Below are 19,148 nucleotides of genomic sequence, written 5' to 3' on the forward strand. Positions count from 1 at the left end.
TCCTAACGCTTATATCTGACATCTGCTCCCACTTCGCAAACACAGCTGAGGATTAAAAGAGCAAAGATCAGTCTGGGGAAATAACCTGATGGCTCAGTAAGTGGATGAATTCAGTCAGTGTGTGTGTGTTTGTGTGAGTGTTTGACAATTAGAGTCTCAGCTCATTGGTTGAAAAAGCACAGATGTGTCATTATCTGGACAAGGTATTTGAATAACATTGTAAGACATATCCTTCGCTCATAGTGGATTGTGGATTATGTTAGTGTTCACGCAGACATATGGGGGCCCAACACCTAAACCTCTTAGACCAGGCGTGACGTAATAAAACAGCAAGCGTTAAAAGCTATATTATAATCCTAGTCTCTGAAATCTGGATTCCCTCTTCTCATTGGATGTAAATCATGAAAGTCCTCATCTAATGGTTTGAAAAAAGGACAGAATGGTAAAGAAAATGGGATAGAATGGTAAAATATGGGAGAATTTCAGCAAAAACGGGAGGGTTTACAGGAGTGAAGTGAACAGGAAGTGTTTGTGGAGAAACAGTTTTGCGAGGGAACGCAAAACATCTTTGCGAGATAACGCAAAACATCTTTGCGAGGGAACGCAAAACATCTTTGCGAGATAACGCAAAACTTTGCGAGGGAACGCAAAACATCTTTGCGAGGGAACGCAAAACTTTGCGAGAGAACGCAAAAAAAATTTTCCTCCCACCCATTTTTTTCTTTCACCCAGCCAATTTTTTTCTCCTCCACTACGTCCCTTACGGGGTTCTTTATTTTTCTTACCCCATTGGCAAATAATTTTGCTTGTTTTAAGCAAACAATTAATATTCGTTTTTTTTTAGAAAACAAGACAACAATTTGTGGTGTTTTTCAGAAAACAAGACATAATTTCTTATGCTACTTCATGTGTCTAGTATGTATCTTGATTTAAGATTTTTTTTAAGATATTTGGATTAAAAACAGGATGAAACTTTTATTATTATTATTATTATTATAACAGCTCAGGGATAAGCTTTTTTAAATAAAGGGTTGAAAATGAATGCTTTTCTTTTTTTTATATAATTCATTAATTAATGAAGAAATAATTCGACAGATTAATCAATTATTAAAATAATCGTTGGTTGCAGCCCTAAATGAAAAGCATTACCTGGTCTTTAATGACCATAATAAGTCACTGTAATGCAGATATGTCATAAATTAAGGGTTTATGCAAATATTATATATAAATAACACCAATTTGAAATGTTCTGCAGGCATATAGTATAGTATAGTATCCAAATAAAATTAATTTAATATTAAAAGTCATAGAAAAGTTTCCTTGGTTTTTTTTTCCTTTTTTGCGATATGATACTTCTCAATTATGACACACAAATGTATTGTTGCTGCAGTTTTATTACATCACACCTGGTTATGTTGCAATGTTATTTGTTTCGTCATGTCAGGTGAGTTCCAGTAAGCACATAGTGTTTGAGTTATATGGGCCCTTTTACCATTAGATTGATGCATAAACAGTTGACATGACAAATACACAATAGCAGCACAATAAACACATTAGAGCTCAAGGAAAAACACACACTCACAATTAGAGACACACAGTGGAATGATCCCACAAACCCCCAAAAGAGTTAAGGATTCAGATACACACAAACATACAAAAAACAACCATTTTGACTTACACACTGGTCCAGCATGCAGTGAACATGCACCATGAGATAGATAGAATAAAAGACAGAGGTACAGAGAGAGAGAGAGAGAGAGAGAGAGAGAGAGAGAGAGAGAGAGAGAGAGAGAGAGAGAGAAAAGTATTGAGGACAGATGACAGAGAGAAGCAAAAATAAAACAAAACATGGTGTGATTTCAGCATCGAACATAATAGACATTGTGATGACATATAAATGAGGGTGTTTTGTGAATGACAACAAAAATAATACTACACAGCTAAAGTCTGTCTAACAGCAAAACAACCTTTGCAATCAATGACAGATTGGCAAAGTTGTATGATGCAACAACAAAGAAAAATGGACAAACACTATCATATAACACAAATAACATTGAAAGTAATAATTCAGACCAAACTAAAATTCTGCAGGTCATTATTAACTCACATTCATGTCATTTCAAATCTGTATTCTCTTCAGTGAATCAAACAAAGCAGCACATTCTGTCTTTTTCATATTACAAAGGTTCACATTACAGTTTTGGCATGTGAATTAGAATAAGACCTAAGAGCTGAGGCAGAGAACAAAAATTTAAATAATCTCTCAAACACTAAGGCCCAATCCCAGTTATACCCCTTAACCCTTCCCCTTTCCCCTCATATTGCATATTCACGTGAAGGGGTAGGGGTGTCCGAATTCTCTTTAGCTTAAAGGGGAGGGAATAGACAGCCCTTGAAACTGAGATTTTCCAGGACCAAACTCGAAACCAAGGGCTGAGAAAATTCCCCAGAATCCACCATCTGCAACGACAACATTGCTGCACATGGAAGCCAGGATATGCATAAATCAATATTTTTTTTGTCATTATAATGAATTTTTACAACAAACAAGCATTTATTTTAATACATTTATATCTGCGTTCGTGTTTTAAAAAAATAAATAAACCACTAAATTTCGCTATCTATAATCCATAATAATACAACATACTTTCACATCTGTCACTTAATAACACTCGAAAACCCTGTCAGAAATTTCTAGGGGCTGGGATTTAGCTTTTTACAGTGTCTGCTATGCTGTTAATGTTGTTTTCGTGTGTTTGCATAGATGAATATGCCTAAAGTGTGAATTAGGGCTGTGCAATATAGGCAAATAAAGCCTATCATGATTTTCGTGAACAATATTGTGATTTGATTTTTATCACTATTTAGTTTGAATGTGTTTTTACAGTGATAATCTGAAACAAAACAAAAATCACCTTTAGAACAGACCTATGGCAAAACAAATAAATAGACTACTGTGTGTACGTGTGTACAGTACATGTGCTCGCGCACGCCGTCAAACTCAAGTAAGGCTCCAATGTTCTGCTTAACCAAATAACAGAAGTAGTTGCGTGTGTGTCTATAGATTTGTTTTGCCATGCAAAAATCATAAAACTGTGATGCTGCCATGAAATAAGCTGTTCACATAATGAATCTTTTGTGCGCACAAATCTGTTATTTCCAATGGAGGTGGGCGGACTGCCTGTGCATATTGAGTGTGGGGCACTCACGTCCGACACCTTCAACGCGAGTATTCTGACGTGTTCTCACCCCTGACCGGTCTTATTAACTTGATTCAGCACCATATCGAGACTAAACCGGGCGTGGTTGTTAGGACCCGGCCGTATCGCCTACCTGAACACAAGAAAAAAGTGATTCAGGAAGAATTGAGTAATATGTTAAAATTGGGTGTAGTAGAAATATCCCACAGCGACTGGGCCAGTCCGATTGTCCTGGTACCCAAGACTCGAATATTAGCAACTCGTTCCGGTTCTGTGTGGATTATAGAAAAGTAAACACTGTGTCAAAATTCAACGCATATCCTATGCCAGCGTATTGACGAATTGATACATATGATGATGTGTGCAGGTGTTTTAGTGGTGTACCATTTCCTAGGGAAAAAATTTTAAGCCCTTCCACTTCACACTCTGTTTCAAGGGCCAAGGGGAAGGGGGTAGGGGTAAAAAATATATAGAATTGGCATTGGGCCTAATAATGTTTTCAGCTTTGACTTCAGCATTTGCAAGAGTTACATGAACTTTTCTATGTTACCTTCAAATAGGTCATTATCTGCCATTTTTTGTTTTTGCACTGTTCTCTGACATTCATTTCTCCTGTCTTGAGCCATGGGAAAAGGGTGGTGAAGCGATAACCTTCAGAGTTATTCCTAGGTGTATCTGATGACCATGTGAATTCAATAGCCAATCAAGTGGTTTTTAAGATGGTGCTCAACAAAGTCAATTAGTACTGGAACCCAGAATTGCCACTGGCTTGCTTGGTTGGCTCTTTTGGAGCTACGTATCGATGGATTTACTCTTCAGTATTTGCACTTTCAGCAGTGAAAATTAAATCACACTGAACTGAACTAAACTGAACTTCAACTCTGAAAACTTTCTAGTAAACTCAATTTACTAGAACTTCTCTGTTAAGCTGCTTCGACACAGTCTACATTGTAAAAAAAAAAAAAAAACATGATTTGAATTGAATACAGATCAAGTTGTCAGGGGAATTTTAATTTCTCAGGGGATTTTTGGAGACTGCTGGCATGATGATCTTTACAAGAGAACCGCCAGAACATGTTTCCTTTACTGTTCTTCAGAGTAAATACATATTTGAAACAACATAGAGTAAATAATGACCAAATTTTCAAGTTTGAGTAATCTTCCCACTTAATTACTGCTAAAGGACCCAATGTAACTACTGACACACTCACTCAACATCATTACAGTGGGTGTGTGAACTTCATAAAAACCTTAGCTAAAAGCAAAAGTGATCTGACCAGTGGAGGTTGAGAGCGGGCTGATTTGAGGTAAGAGCCACTTCCTTAATTTCTTCCATCAACTACCCCTTTTCATTGTGTCATTATGAAACATACCTTCTTTGACTGGAATGGCTGGCTTCTTCTGCCGCAAGCCCAGGAGTATGAAGAAGAGCACCAATGGGATGAAAATCTCAAATGCAAGAACCCACTGCAGAGATAAACAGAAAAAGCAGGTTAATAAATGTCAAGCTGGCTACATTGGCTTGTAGTTTTCATATTGCATGGATGGTTGCAGTCTCTGTGGTTGAACATCTGAAGTGCCACTCTGACATAATAAAATAACAGAAAGTTTCAGTTCAGTCGATGAAATGGTAACTGAAAACTTCACATTTATTGAGCTTGAACATCTACACTGTTGTTGCAAAGTTTATTTTCCAGGGTACTTTATATTCCTTTTTGCAAAGAACATGCATACATAATATACATAAAATAATTTGGACATTAATATTTATTAAAACCAGTCTTTTCTGTTTACCACTTTTGTATTTGTTTGATTAAATGCAATAAAAAAACATAATATTGTGAAAATATATATTTAATTTTATCATACCCATGATTCAAAGCTGCAATTTCATAAATCATGTTCATATTTTAATTTGCTGCTCCATAAGTTATTCATTCATTCATTTTCCTTCAGCTTAGTCCACTTATTTATCAGGGGTCGCCACAGCAGAATGAACCGCAAAATTGTCCAGCATAGCGGAAGCCCTTCCAGCTGCAGGCCAGTATTGGGAAACATCCCACATGAACAAAGGGAGAACATTCAAACTTCAAACAGAAATGTTAACTGGCCCAGTCGGGACTCAAAACAGGGACCTTCTTGCCATGAGGCGACAGTGCTAACCACTGAGTCACCGTGTTGTCACCGCAAGTTTTTATTAGTACAAATTTTATTTATTTATTTATTTTTTGCCATGTCAGCAACTTACGGCTATTTCATGGCAAGATAAATATACATAAAAACATTACATGATGAGAACAACTTCATATTTCGATAAGAACTGATAAACAAAGAAATATAAATAGCAATAATACATAAAATTAACAAAAACTCTATATTATAAATGAAATATGATTTTTAAATTCAATATTTGATCAAATTGATCAAATTCGATAAAGTGAGCTCACGATAAAAAATTAATCTGATAGTACTTCAACTTTCACTTTCTAATAATATACAATTTATATTAGTACAAATTTTAACACTTGCTCTTATAATCATCACTGCTGAAAGCATTTTTTTATTTATGTTTTGTGTAAAATGTTTTATATTGTACTTTTCTAGATTCTTTTATGAACAGATAATTCACAACACAAGCATCTACTTCAAATTAAATATTTTTACTCTCATTTTAGACCAGTGTAATGTGTTAATTGATCAACATAAACTGCTTAAAAGTATACTTAAGAGGTTCCTAAGAATTTATACAATTTACAGATAGTAATGGCTAAAGTCATAATATAATAAATACATAATCACAAAATTACTGTTTTTATATGTCTGTTAATATACTGTTTCTCCACCAGCTTCGAATCTTATCATTCGATTCAATGGATGTTATTAGTGGTTTACAGCTGATAGATATTTGGTCTACTGGTAGGCTCAGAAGGCAGTTATCATTAATCCTTATGGTTAAATAGCTATACTAATAGAGCAGACTTTTTCCATTACTGTGACGATTTGGTATAGGATTGGGGTAGGGTAAGACATTAATAAAATACAATTAATGGGAAATTGTATAAATATAAATAGAATTATAAATAATTGTTGTGGTTAATCAGCTATACTAATAGAGAAGACTCCATTTCCAGATCTGTTTTACATTACTGTGACGATTAGGTATAGGATTGGGGTAGGGGTACATATTATAAAAATACAATTAATGGGAAATTTTAAAAATAATATAAATAATTCTTGTTAATATCTGGCCTCAACCATATGTGATCTAAAGCTGATTAACTATATGGATGGATGATAACAGCCTTCTGTGCCAACCAGTAGGTGCAGAAGGCCCCTACTGGCCCATATCTATCAGTTGATAACCACTGATAACATCCATTTAATTGAGTGATAATCTTTCAAATTGGCTGTTTACTATATAATAACAAACATATGCAACCTGAGCATATGTCTAAAATACCACACATAATAAATACATTACTAAGTAAACATTGCTAATTATTTCACAACTAAGCCAGCACAAGTGTTGCCAAAGCAAGAACACATCGTAAGTAATTGGCTCCACTGGACAGGCAGAAAACACAATCTCATTGTTGAGCCCTGCCAACTGACGAATCCAGTGTCACAGATTGATCCAGTAAATGCAGACCGGCCAACTGAAATTTGCTTAACATGCAATATTTGCTAGTGCATTGGCGAACACACCTGCTAGTGTTTCCAAGCAGCCCGTTCCAACAATTATTAAAAGAGGTGGAGGAGAAATAAAAGATGCACACACACACACACTCTCTCTCTCCACAGCAGGTGGTTGGAAAGAGATGTCAAACGCTTTCAGGCACATTGTTTAAAGTGTACCAAGTCCAGTAGAAATGCTGCATGTACCAACATTTCCACTGCATTACTTTCTCCATCTCTCTATCTCTCTCTGCAGGAGGCTCATTTTTGGACAAATTTTAACTGAAGTTAGTGTGAAACAGGCATGGGACGATAACCGGTTTCAAGGTTTACCAAGGTTTGAAAAAGTCAAGGGTTTTAAAACCACGAGAATTTTCTGTTATAGTGTTCCTATGGTATATGTAAAGTTTTTTTTTACGTCTTTTTTGCAACTATTTTATAAAATTTTTAGGGCAACAGTATCTCCAGCAAAATATCCAGGACCATCTACATCAAAAGCTATTGTCCCAAAATCTTTTAAATGTTTCTTAAAATAAAATATATTGTGTTGAATGGAGTAATAAGTTGTTGTTTTTTACCCAGACAATTCAAAAGAAAAGTAATTACCATCCTACCCTGAATCCATGATATATATATCCAAGGTTATCATACTGTCACAATATTATACCAGCCCATGCCTAGTGTGCAATAAGCTGTAGATTGAACAGTAGACAGTGATTAGAACCTGCAGGGTTATAGCCAATGATGCTATTCACAGCTGAACTGATCAGCTCTAAGGCCCCGTCCCCATGACAGTAGATTTAGGTAAATACGTAAAAGTTTAATTTCATTTAGGGTGTACTCACACTATGCTATCCGAACTGTGCCCAGGCCTGTTTCCCAGATCGTTTGAGAAGTGTGAGTGCACCCGTAAGTGAAGCCCGAAACTGAAAGCGAGACGTGACTTTTAAAGGACCGTTTCATACGGATTATTTAATCATTTTTACTGTTCAGTGAATGCAAACTGTTGTAGTTTATTAAAGACGCAAACCCCTCACTGCACTTTTGCACCTTTAGCAAACCTTCTAATACCTGCAGCACGAGGACTTTATGATTGTTAATGAGCGTCAAATGTGGCTGATCTGTTCAGCGAAATATTTGAAAGTGTGTCACTGCATATAACTAAAGAAATGTCCATTGTGCTGAGCAAGAGCTTACTGAACAGCGCAGCATCGATGACGCAAGTGTGCCCAGGCCCGAATGTAATGTGAGTGCAGGCCGTTGGGGGAGACAGAAGGGGTGACAAGCGTGCTTTGGCCCGGTTCAAGGCAACTGTACATAGTGTGAGTATGGCCTTAATGTCTAAAATTGAGAGTGAACAGTCAGAGAGAGTCCATATAAGCCCTTAAAGTAAGAAAAAAAGTTATTAAAATAAAAAATAGCCTGCATACCCAGATTAAACACAACTAGAGATGTCCCGATAAGGTTTTTTTGCCCTCGAGTTTGAGTTTTTTTGCCCTACCAATACCGAAACCCGATCCAATACTTCTATAATACAAAAAATATATACATAGAAGAGCAAAAAAAAAAAAAAAAAAACAGAATAACTTTGTTAACAAAAAGAGCATTTAGCTTGGTAGCTTGAGCAATCAAGTAGTAAATAACATAAATTCTACACTTTTGGTGAGACATTAAATATAAAAAAAATCTAATATGAAAAACAAAATAGCACTTCAACATAAAATACCCGTCAGGTTTACATATCTCACAGTTTGCTATGGCAATGTTGCCTTCATCAACTTTATAATATCTCCAAACCACAGACATACTTGCGCTTTCCACTTCAAGCTGTTTATCTATTCTCAAAGTTGGGTTGGGAGCTAGGTGTGTTCTACACAAGCTATGATGACTTGCACCTTGAGATTTTAGCACTGATATATACCTGGCCGAATTGCACTGTATGTGGCGAGAATGAGTCTTTGAACCGGTGTGTATTTCTACTGTGAAATTACCACATCAAATGTGACATGCTAACATGGATGCAGTTCGCTAGAGTGAATCAGATTAATCTTAGCTCCACATCTAACTATCAGGCACCGGTAGAGTAAATGCTTTCAAATGAAACATATACAAATAAAATGGACCAGGGCTGCGTTTCCCGATAACGATTGATCTTAGCACTTAAGAGCGTTTTCTACGAGTCATTTTGCGAACGTTCGTTATTGTTTCACGTGCGTTTCCCAAAAATGCACTTAACACAATTGCACGTAGCCCAGCTTTAAGTGCAACTTAGGAGTCGCTATCCGTTTGTTAAGTGCTGAAATGTCACGCTATAGAATGGCTCGTTATTGTTGCACATGTTATAGCAATCCATATAATTCTTCTTCTACTTGTGTGAATGTATATTCAACTCGAATAACATAAAAAAAAAATATTTTTGAGCCAGTTTAAAAACATAAATTAACTGGAAATGTCGTACTGTAAAAACACTGTCTTGCTCCAATCTCGCATAAAACTAATTCTAACAGTCCTTGCCGGAAATGACATCAGCATCATTTTCGATATTTATATGAAACCTTAATTAAGTAGAATTATTTATCAATTTCTTTATCAAAAATTGCTTATCTCACATCAAAATAAATAAATAAGTAAATAAATAAATAAATAAATAAGCTCTTACATTTATTTTTGAAAAGTTTAGCCTAATTATTAATTATTATTATTTGTATATTGAATTGTGTAATGTGTAGAAAATATAAATGAATAGAGATATACGTACAAATAAAATGAATAATGACTTTGAAGAGAAGTAAATTGTAGGTGCAATTTGCCGGTTGTCCAGCAGGTGCCCTCATAACTCTGTCTCCTTACGATGCACTTAAGGCTTTACGATTACTCCAGAGCACTCGTAGATCCACGAAGATTTTCAAGTGCTACTTAAGTTACGATGCTTTTGGGAAACAGACCGTAATATTAAGATCAGTCGTACGATCATTTCTACGAACTTCTTAGGCTTACGATGCTTTTGGGAAACGCAGCCCAGGTGCTTTTTAAAATGAATGACGCTGAATAAAAGTCAAATCGGTGAGCCGTCTGACAAAAAAGTAAGCTTCTGAACCAAATCAGCTGGATGCCCTTCTGGATCTTTCACTTACTTCTAAGACACTACTGTTGACACCAAAAGCTGGTGTATGGTGAGTGCACTGGCGCCATTGTCCTGTGGCTGTCGTTGCATCATCCAAGTGGATGCTGCACACTGGTGGTGTTGTGAAGAGACCCCTCTTCATGAATGTAAAGCACTTTGTGTGTATGGCCATACATGATAAATGCACTGTATAAATACATTACTTGCTAGTATAACTGCCTATTTTTGTAAAACAAAACAAAAAAAAGTTAGCTTTTTTAACATCACTGGCCATTTGCAGGTTTGGCAAAAAGTTTGCTTTTGGCCCTGGTTTTAATGCAGTTTTCTTGTTTCCATGTGGATGCAGATATTTCTTTAAACAGTGTGTGTATGGTATGGACACAAAAAGTCTAGAATCCACAAAATAAAACAAAAAATATCACAATTTTCTCCCCCTCCATGCATGAAAGTGTGCAGCCAGTGTCTAAGCTTGGCTGAAAGAGGCTGATCTCAAAATTCTGTATCTAAGGGCATCCTGTCTCCGACCACAGAGTGTCTTTCAGTGCAGCACAGCTTCAACAACACTGACTCCACATCCCGTCTCTGTTGACAAGCGACAAGAGAAAGTGAAGAGGCTTCTTTCTAGCTGTTAGACTTTCTCCCTATCCATGCCATTTTTGAAGGTCACAACAAACAAGAAGCTCCTTTTACATGCATCTCTCACAATACACAAAGCCGCATCTGACATGACACACAAAGCTTCGCTTACGAGACCCTCGGTGCTGAGCACGGGGGGCTTGTATACAGCCAAAGAGAGCTTGTTTCTGTCTTTTTCAGAAAGTTTACTCTGGGTTATTTAAGCTCTAGAAGAGCCCAAGGCAAACATTTGAGTTGGATCTCAACTTGCAGTGAGATTTACACTGTGATTTGAATGTTGGAGGCTGTTAGTTTACTTTTCATACAACTTTAAGACTGCTAGCACACCTCTGGTAGTGTTGGAATTTTCAATCAATTCCATGCGTGTTCAAGAAAAAAGGTCAGGAGGGGTTTTTCTTCAATGTCAAAAATCCTAACAATTTATTGGATACAAATGAAGAATTCTATTCACAGAATTCTGTTATCCTTAATGCAATGCAAAAGTTACATTAAGGAGGTGCGCAACAATTTTCTTTTCCTGACTTCAAATTATATAGGCTTATTATAATTTGAATAATTATTATAATTATATAAGCTAATAATAACAGGTGAAGTTTAATGAAATTTGTCATTTGTCTATCATTGTCCAGTCCTCCATTGGCCGCACCCCAGACATAAGTCTTTTTTTTTCTACGAATTCACTGCACAATAATAAAAGCATAGCTTTTGTCATGAGCCACGGCTACGAAAATCACATAAATGTTTTCAAAGAGCACTGCCAAGGGAACACAATTATCAATACGAAGATTGCTAAAACTGAACTGTAAAAAACTATGAAAGCAAATCACACCTAAGAGAGATGTCTCTAATGTTTTTTTTTTTTAAATGATTCCAACTTTTGAAAGGTATAGGGCTCAGAGAGGATAACTGGGAATAGAACACCAGGAACTATCATTCTAATTACAACTCCAGGTAGTTGCAGGTGTACAAGTTTGCTGGAACAGTGGATTTGGGAAACATCAAATCAATTAACTATGTTTGTAATGAACTTGCAACCTTGCAACCTTAGTTAGCTAACAGTGGTTTTCAGAAACGCACCCCAGATATTAGGAGTGTCATTACTTGCTTCTTCGATGCACTGCGATGCAGCCGCAAACAATTCGGTATCGGTTCAGTAATAATAACCGGTTATTATGCACTGACATCATTTATCAAATGTGCGTTATACAGTATGTCGGTAGCTTGCTATGGCAAGGGAGGAGTTCGCGAGTAATTAAAACTCTCCAACTACTTAAAAAAACAGATAACTGTGTACAATTCACTGCTTGTGAGTTTGCAGTCTTTCACTGACAGGGAAGTACATCAGAACCCAGCTAGGAAAAATGAAAGCTGTGCGCTCTCTCTTTCTCTCTGTGGCCTCTTTAACCTGCTGGAGTATTTGCGAGGTAACGTTTTATCTCCTCTCTCGACTGTTACAACAATAATGTTACTTGTGGATCCAGACACAAGCGTGTCTGCAGAGCAAATTTTCTCCACCCCGTCGCCATCTATAATGGATTCATTTTGGTACCTTGAAGTCACAACCATAATCTTACCTAATATTAACGCCTTATGACGTTGTGTGCCTGTTGGGAAGGATGTTTTTGCAGTGATCCCATAGAAGGACTATTTTTGGTTCCCAATAGAACCTTTTAGACAACTGCTCCTGGAGTCAGAAATGTTTTTATAAATTAAACATTTTAATACAAGAATTATTGTATTGCTAAGTAAAATATCAAATTGTTTATGGAAGGCAACGTCAATGCACCGTAATATCGAATTAAACCGAATTGTTGGCATGATAATAATAACTTCATTATCACGTTTGTTAATATATCCAACTTACTGCATTCTCACCACACACACACCCTAACATTTTTATTCCAAAATACACACCTACCCCAGACACCATTATGGCCAAGAATAGTCCAATCAGTATTTTTCAGCTGTCCTCTCTCTATACTTTCTCTGCTAAAACACCCTTTCCATTCAGCCAGTGATTGAATTACACCTTTGTGCTGCTATCCACCGAACGCACAGCATTCATCACAAACCAGCGGGCAAAAAAAAAAAAAAAAGCCAGCTAAAACACTTATCCTCCAATAACAATGCATGCTGAGAGATATGAGGTTTTCTGTCAAGTAAATAAGAGATAATGGAATTGCTTTTACTGTGCGAGGAGCGGAGAGCATCTCATATAAACTTCCATCTACACCTCGGAAAAATCTATCTTCACTTTTCTCTGTCTGCCTCTCTCTAGACGGCTCATACGAACGGATCCCACATAATTAGATAAAACTCACATGCACAAAACATCATTTAGCATTCATAATTACATTCCAACCAGCGAATGCAAACAAGCCCCGCAGTCGCCTGGGATTCAGAAAGCGAGCGCTGTTTGTGTTTGTGTGAGCTGTGTTTTTTCAAACAGCTATGTTTTGTAATTATTATCTAGTACGTGATCAGAAAGCTTGTACGTTTCAGTCACTTTACCACCAGTAAATGAGTACCATTATATTTTACACTAATAATTAGAGATTACTATTTTCCCAATATTTAAGCATTTTTTCATAATCTGGAATCAATTTTGTATCATCAAATTCACCAATAAATGGCCATTTTGAGAATTTCATGCAAACATTGTTATGAATATTTATTTTAACAAAAGTTATTTTACATAAGAGCCATTAATGCACAAACGAAATGCTACATGAATAGCCTGGCGCTAAGAAATAGAGACAAATTCACAGTATCAAAAAGACATCATTGTACATGAACTAAAGGAAACAGCCTTGAATAAGGGCATGTTGGAAATAATACAGCTTAATTTAATTCTCTCTCTGTTGTCGCTGCTCTGCATTAGTCGGGTAAAGAAGGCCCATTCATCATTTTTCCCATTCACTCGTCAGGTTGCAGCTCTGATGATCCAGCACGGACACCACATGTAACTTTAAAAAGCATCCACTTGTTTAAAATCTCCCTGAATCATATTAAATGGATAGTTCGCCCAAAACTGAACATTTTCTTTCTTCTACTGAACAAAAAAAAAATTATATAATCTATAACATATTTTGAAAATCGGTAACCTTATTTGTTTTCCCCCTAAAAATTTTAAACATTAGCAGATTCCAGCTCCCTTTAAAATATCTTATTTTGTGTTCAACATAAGAAAGTAATGCATAAAGGCTTGGAAACACTTGAGAAGTTAATAGTGACTAAATTTAATTTTAGGGCAAACTATCACTTTAACATTTACTTTATACACGTTACTTTACTAATAAATTATAATTAAAAATGTCAAATAAAGAGAAAAACTGAGAGATTCAACAGCATTCAACAGTATGCTCAGTTCAGTGCTGCTCTTGGTCATTACTGTGTATCAAACACTGAATAAATATTAGTTATCATAGAATGATACGATGACTTCATTCACATGAATATTACTCTCTTAAAAATAAAGGGCTTAAAACCCAGCAGGCACAGGACGTCAACATGACATCAAAGTGACATTGTACCCCAATGATGTGGGAAGTTACATTTTGTTTGGAAATGAAAATCAGGTTGATGTCAGAACCCAACGTCAGGCTGATGTCAATGTCCGACATCCAACCTAAAATCAACCAAATATCAACGTTTAATAATGTTATAGCTAGACATGTGGATAATACCACCATGATGTCTATCAGATGTTGGATTATGGCTGTTATATCTGATGAATAAATGTGAGTATTTGATGTCAATATGACATGGGTTTAAGATGTTGGCTCGACATTGGATTTTGATCACTTTCCAACACAACCTAAAATCAACCAAATATCAACGTTTAATGATGTTATAGCTAGACATGTGGATAATACCACCATGACGTCTATCAGATGTTGGATTATGGCTGTTATATCTGATGAATAAATGTGAGTATTTGATGTCAATATGACATGGGTTTAAGATGTTGGCTCGACATTGGATTTTGATCACTTTCCAACACAACCTAAAATCAACCAAATATCAATGTCATTTGACATTGTTATTGGACGTTGAAATAGCATTGTCCTTAGATGCTGACTAGACATAACATTTTAGTCACCTGATGTCACAACCTAAATCTAACCTTATATTAATGTGTTTTGACTTTGTGTGCCTGCCGGGAAAATGGTTTTGCAGTGATCCCATAAAAGGACTATTTTTGGTTCCCAATAGGACCTTTTAAACTGCTCCTCAAAAATGTTTACTTTTACTGTGTAGAACATCTGAATGATCTAAATGACCTTTTTTACATCATCACATCAGACACACACATCATAATATTAGGTTAGATTTAGGTCATCAATGTCTAAGGACAATGTCGTTTCGAGGTCCAATAACGATGTGAAATGATATTAATATTTGGTTGATTTTAGGTTGTGTTAAAAAGTGACCAAAATCCAGCATCGAGCCAACATCTTAAACCAACGTCATATTGACATCAAATACTGACATTTATTTGTCAGGTATGGCAACCAAAATCCAACGTCTGATAGACATCATATTGGTAAGGTGCACACAACGTCAAGCTGTAACATCACTAGACATTGACTTTTTGTTGTTTTTACGTTGTATTGGAAAGTAAGTAAACAAAATTCAATGTCTGTCTGACGTTGGACATTGACGTTGGACAATGGGTTCTGATTTCAAACTGATTTTCATTTCCAAACAAAATGCAACATCCTTCGATGCTGGGGTGCAACGTCAATCTGACATCATGTTCACGTCCTATCCCTGCTGGGTTTAGTTATAAGAGTGTACATGTTCAGTCTATAAGGCTGAATCAATACTACCAAAACAACACAAGTAAACTACAGGACTGTATGTGTGTATGTGTATAGTGTTTCTTTAAAGAGAGATATAATCAATAATTATTGTAAAACATTACCATTAGGGTCTCCATTGCAACACGCAATTGTCGTATTGCCCACAGAAAGCACACACCTTGATCTAATATGGAAGACAGTGCCAAACAAAGTTGCTTTTACAGTCTTTTTTGTTTTGTTTTTTGTGCACAAAAGTGTTCTTGAAACTTTGCATGATTACAATGAACCACTGATGTCCTATGACATGTTGCACCAATTTGAATGTCTCTGAACTATGTATCTGAGCTCGGTGATTTCATCTAAAATATCTTCATTTGTGTTCCAAAGAGATCTCAAAAAATGGGAAAGACACGAGGGTGAGTAATTAATAACAGAATTTTCGATGTTGGCTGAACTAATTATGCAAATATTCCTGCCCATTCCTGCAATTTAAATTCTTCCCATCTCCCACATTTGTTCGAAACTTTTAGCGCTCGACCATTTAGACCACAAACTATGTAAAAGTGTTTTGCAAGATAAATGCTACTGCTAAAAGCTCAACAGGAATACATCTGAATTGAAGTAAGTAGGGTTTGTTAATGGATAGTCTGTTGAATGCGTTTCATCTAAAAGGTGTACTGCAGTTCCTCGACTCTACACTCACACTCCGGGTAGCCAGAGTTTGAGAAATAGATCTGTAGTCATTCACACTGGATTGATTACCCATCTCCCCCTCTGTTAATACCCAACAGCTCCAGGCTATAGACATATTTCTCCAGAGACTGACCGGTACATTGCTGCATTTCCATCCAGAGCAGGTTATACAGAAACAATTCCAGGCAGAGAGGAACAAAGGCTGAGAGACCTTGCTACAATGTGCAAGGCTTTGTTTTACATTTTAATAACTTGGCCAAATGATGCATGGGTGCTATATTTTAAGCGCAGACCACAAATCATTAGTTTAGCTAAAAATAAACCCCAGTTCAGTCAAGTGGAATAAATATAGGTGGATTTGATCAAACCTCAGTACAAGAGTTCATTTAAAGATGATTAAACAGAGAACAAAGTCGGAAAAGCCACAAATGTTTAAACAGTTGTAAATTCTCATCAGTGTAGCTTCAATTTATTTTAAAATCATTGACATTGAGCTTTGCGTGTTCAACCAGAACCTTTGCAAGACTGTTTATTTAATAAGACAGACTCCCGAAATTGACCAAAACCTTTTTTCCCAATGAATTACATTATTCTTCCATTTGTTCATGATTACAAGATAAGGGGATTTATTATAAAACAAACATTTCATTTGTGGGATAGATTGGATTTCCATGTATGTCAGCTGCAAATCCTTGGAATTAATAGTTTTAAAAGATTATGCTTAATATACAAAATGTCTCCATTAAATCCTAAAATGTCCTGGGGTTTAAAGGCTGTTACCCTCGAAGGACAGACTCATTTGATCATCTTACTTGGTGCTCACTTTAATAAAAGCATTTGTGAAGAACATTTCAAACATACCACAACAGTGACTACGTTTACATGGACATCAGTAATTGAATTACTCACCTTAATCTGACTAAGATAATAATATGATTAAAGCGTTTACATGAGTTTCTTTTTGAATGTTCCTTTTATGATCCTGTTTTACATGTTATCGTACATAACTCAATTAACATCATTGCGTCACTGCACTATCCACATTTCCTCTAGGGTTTCATACAATTTTGGGTGTTTAATTTTTAATTTGTCGACCTTAACTGCAGTTTGGCACTTTCTCTTTCAGTCAGAAATATTTAATGCATGCCCCCATGGCAAACAAGATATTGGATGTGAGTATGAACTGCTGGAGAGTGTAGTTTTTAATGAAATTTGATACTGCACGCCGTATGGGAAGAAACCTCCACATTACGCAATGCAGGTGTCTGTGGTCCTTCACTGACTCAGTTGGTGCAGAGAATAGTGTCAAACAGCTGTGTGTGTATTGAGTGTCCTGTCGCAAAAAGCGGCGAAAGTCCTACACGATGATAATATTTTGATTGCAGTGTTTACATGTCTGTACTGCATTTCAATAATACAACTAAAATAGGCATACTCCACATGTCTTAATTTGATTTCAGTTTAGTTCGATTATGACTTTAGTCAGATTAAATTAATAAATAATAATAAAAAAATTATAATAATAAATAAATATAAAAAAAATTAAAAAAAATCGCTGTTTGGATGGTGGACTTTTAATCATAGTATTGCTTTAATTATATTCAAATCGGATAATTGGTGTCCATGTAAACATACTCAATGTTTATTATTGATGACAGTACAGAATATACAGAGACACTAAGGCCCGATCCCAAATCTATTTTGGTACCCCTAACCCTTCTCTTCCCTTTGAAACAAAGTGTGAAGGGGAAGGGCTACAAAATGTACCCCTAAGAAATGGGACAGCACTACAATACCTGCACACGTCATCATATGTCATAGATCACTTGCTTCACATGAGATCGGCGATTGCGACTGCTGTTGTTATTCCAGTTGCGTTATTTTTTGGTATTTATCTTCAGGAAATCACTGAAGGCACATATCATAATATCATAACCATATAATGTGGCAATAAGATTGTAACTATACTGTGCATTTACTGTGCATTTAAACATTTATATGTGCATGGCCATATTCATCTATGTAAACACACGAAAACAACATTAACATTATAGCAGACACTGTAAAAATGTCATTCCCAGCCACTAGACTTTTCTGACAGGGTATTACAGTGTCATCGAGTGTCAGTATGTTGTGGGACTACTATACAGGAGTCATTATTAGGGATTATAGATAGCGAAATGTAGCAGTTTTTTTTAGCATTTTTTTTTAAAAACCATGACCGTAAAACACAAACGTGGTTATGAAGGTATTAAAACATGTGCTTATTTGTTGTAAAAATTCGTAATAATGAAAAAAATATATATTAATTTTTGGATCTTCTTACTTCCGTGTGCAGCTATGCTGTCATTTTTCCTGGTGTATTGTGGGAAATTTTCTTACCCCTTGGTTTTGAGTGTGGTCCTGAAAAGTCTCTTTTCGAAGGGGTATATAGCCCTTCCCCTTACGCAGGGCCGGCCTGTGGCATAGGCAGTATAGGCAAATGCTAAGGGCGCTGTACATCCAGGGGGCGCCAGAAATGAGCGGGGGTAAGTAGGTTTTGTTTTCAATTTTCCTGACATACATTCAGTGATAGATGGCAATAACTCAAAAACCTCTTACCCTAAAAAGATCTAAAGTGTGTTTTCTACAAAAAGACAAAGCTGGTTATGTTTCACAGCTGTCTTTTTCTTTTTTTTTTTTGCTCGATATTACGAGCACTGCTCAGTTTAGCCAGGGAATTGCGTTTAGCTGGGAGAGCTGAGCTCGCGCGGAGTGGAGCTCTCCGTAAGGGACCGTCGGAAAAGTGCTTCTTTTTTTTCTTTTTTCTTTTTCCCGCTCTATTCAGCTTGTTTTATTTTAAACACAACTAATTTTCTCTTAAATGAGCAAAACAGTTACTAAAGTAGTCGAATGCTTCATTCATTCATTCTAGATCTGTGCATTCTTACATTAACACCTCTGTTATCAAACAAAACACAATGAGAGATTCATTTGCTGCTCTTCACTAAATAGCAAATACAATTAAAAGTTAAA

The 19,148-nt window shown here is 36.1% G+C and overlaps 1 protein-coding gene across 5 annotated transcripts in view; it reads right to left on the minus strand.

Moving 5' to 3' along the window:
* Positions 1-19,148, minus strand: part of abca2 (ATP binding cassette subfamily A member 2) — a 148,360-nt gene that overhangs the window by 82,586 nt on the left and 46,626 nt on the right. For all 5 annotated transcript variants that reach the window (XR_015491196.1, XM_087253484.1, XM_087253481.1 and 2 more), the window contains one exon: positions 4,574-4,667. Coding sequence is in view for 4 of the 5 variants with exons in the window: in XM_087253484.1 (XP_087109610.1) it covers positions 4,574-4,667 (94 nt within the window). In the remaining variant the exon portion in view is untranslated. The remainder of the gene's footprint in view (positions 1-4,573; positions 4,668-19,148) is intronic.

This window comes from Danio rerio, chromosome 5, assembly GCF_052040795.2.
Source record: "Danio rerio strain M-AB ecotype USA chromosome 5, GRCz13ab, whole genome shotgun sequence".
Taxonomy (NCBI): Eukaryota; Metazoa; Chordata; class Actinopteri; order Cypriniformes; family Danionidae; genus Danio; species Danio rerio.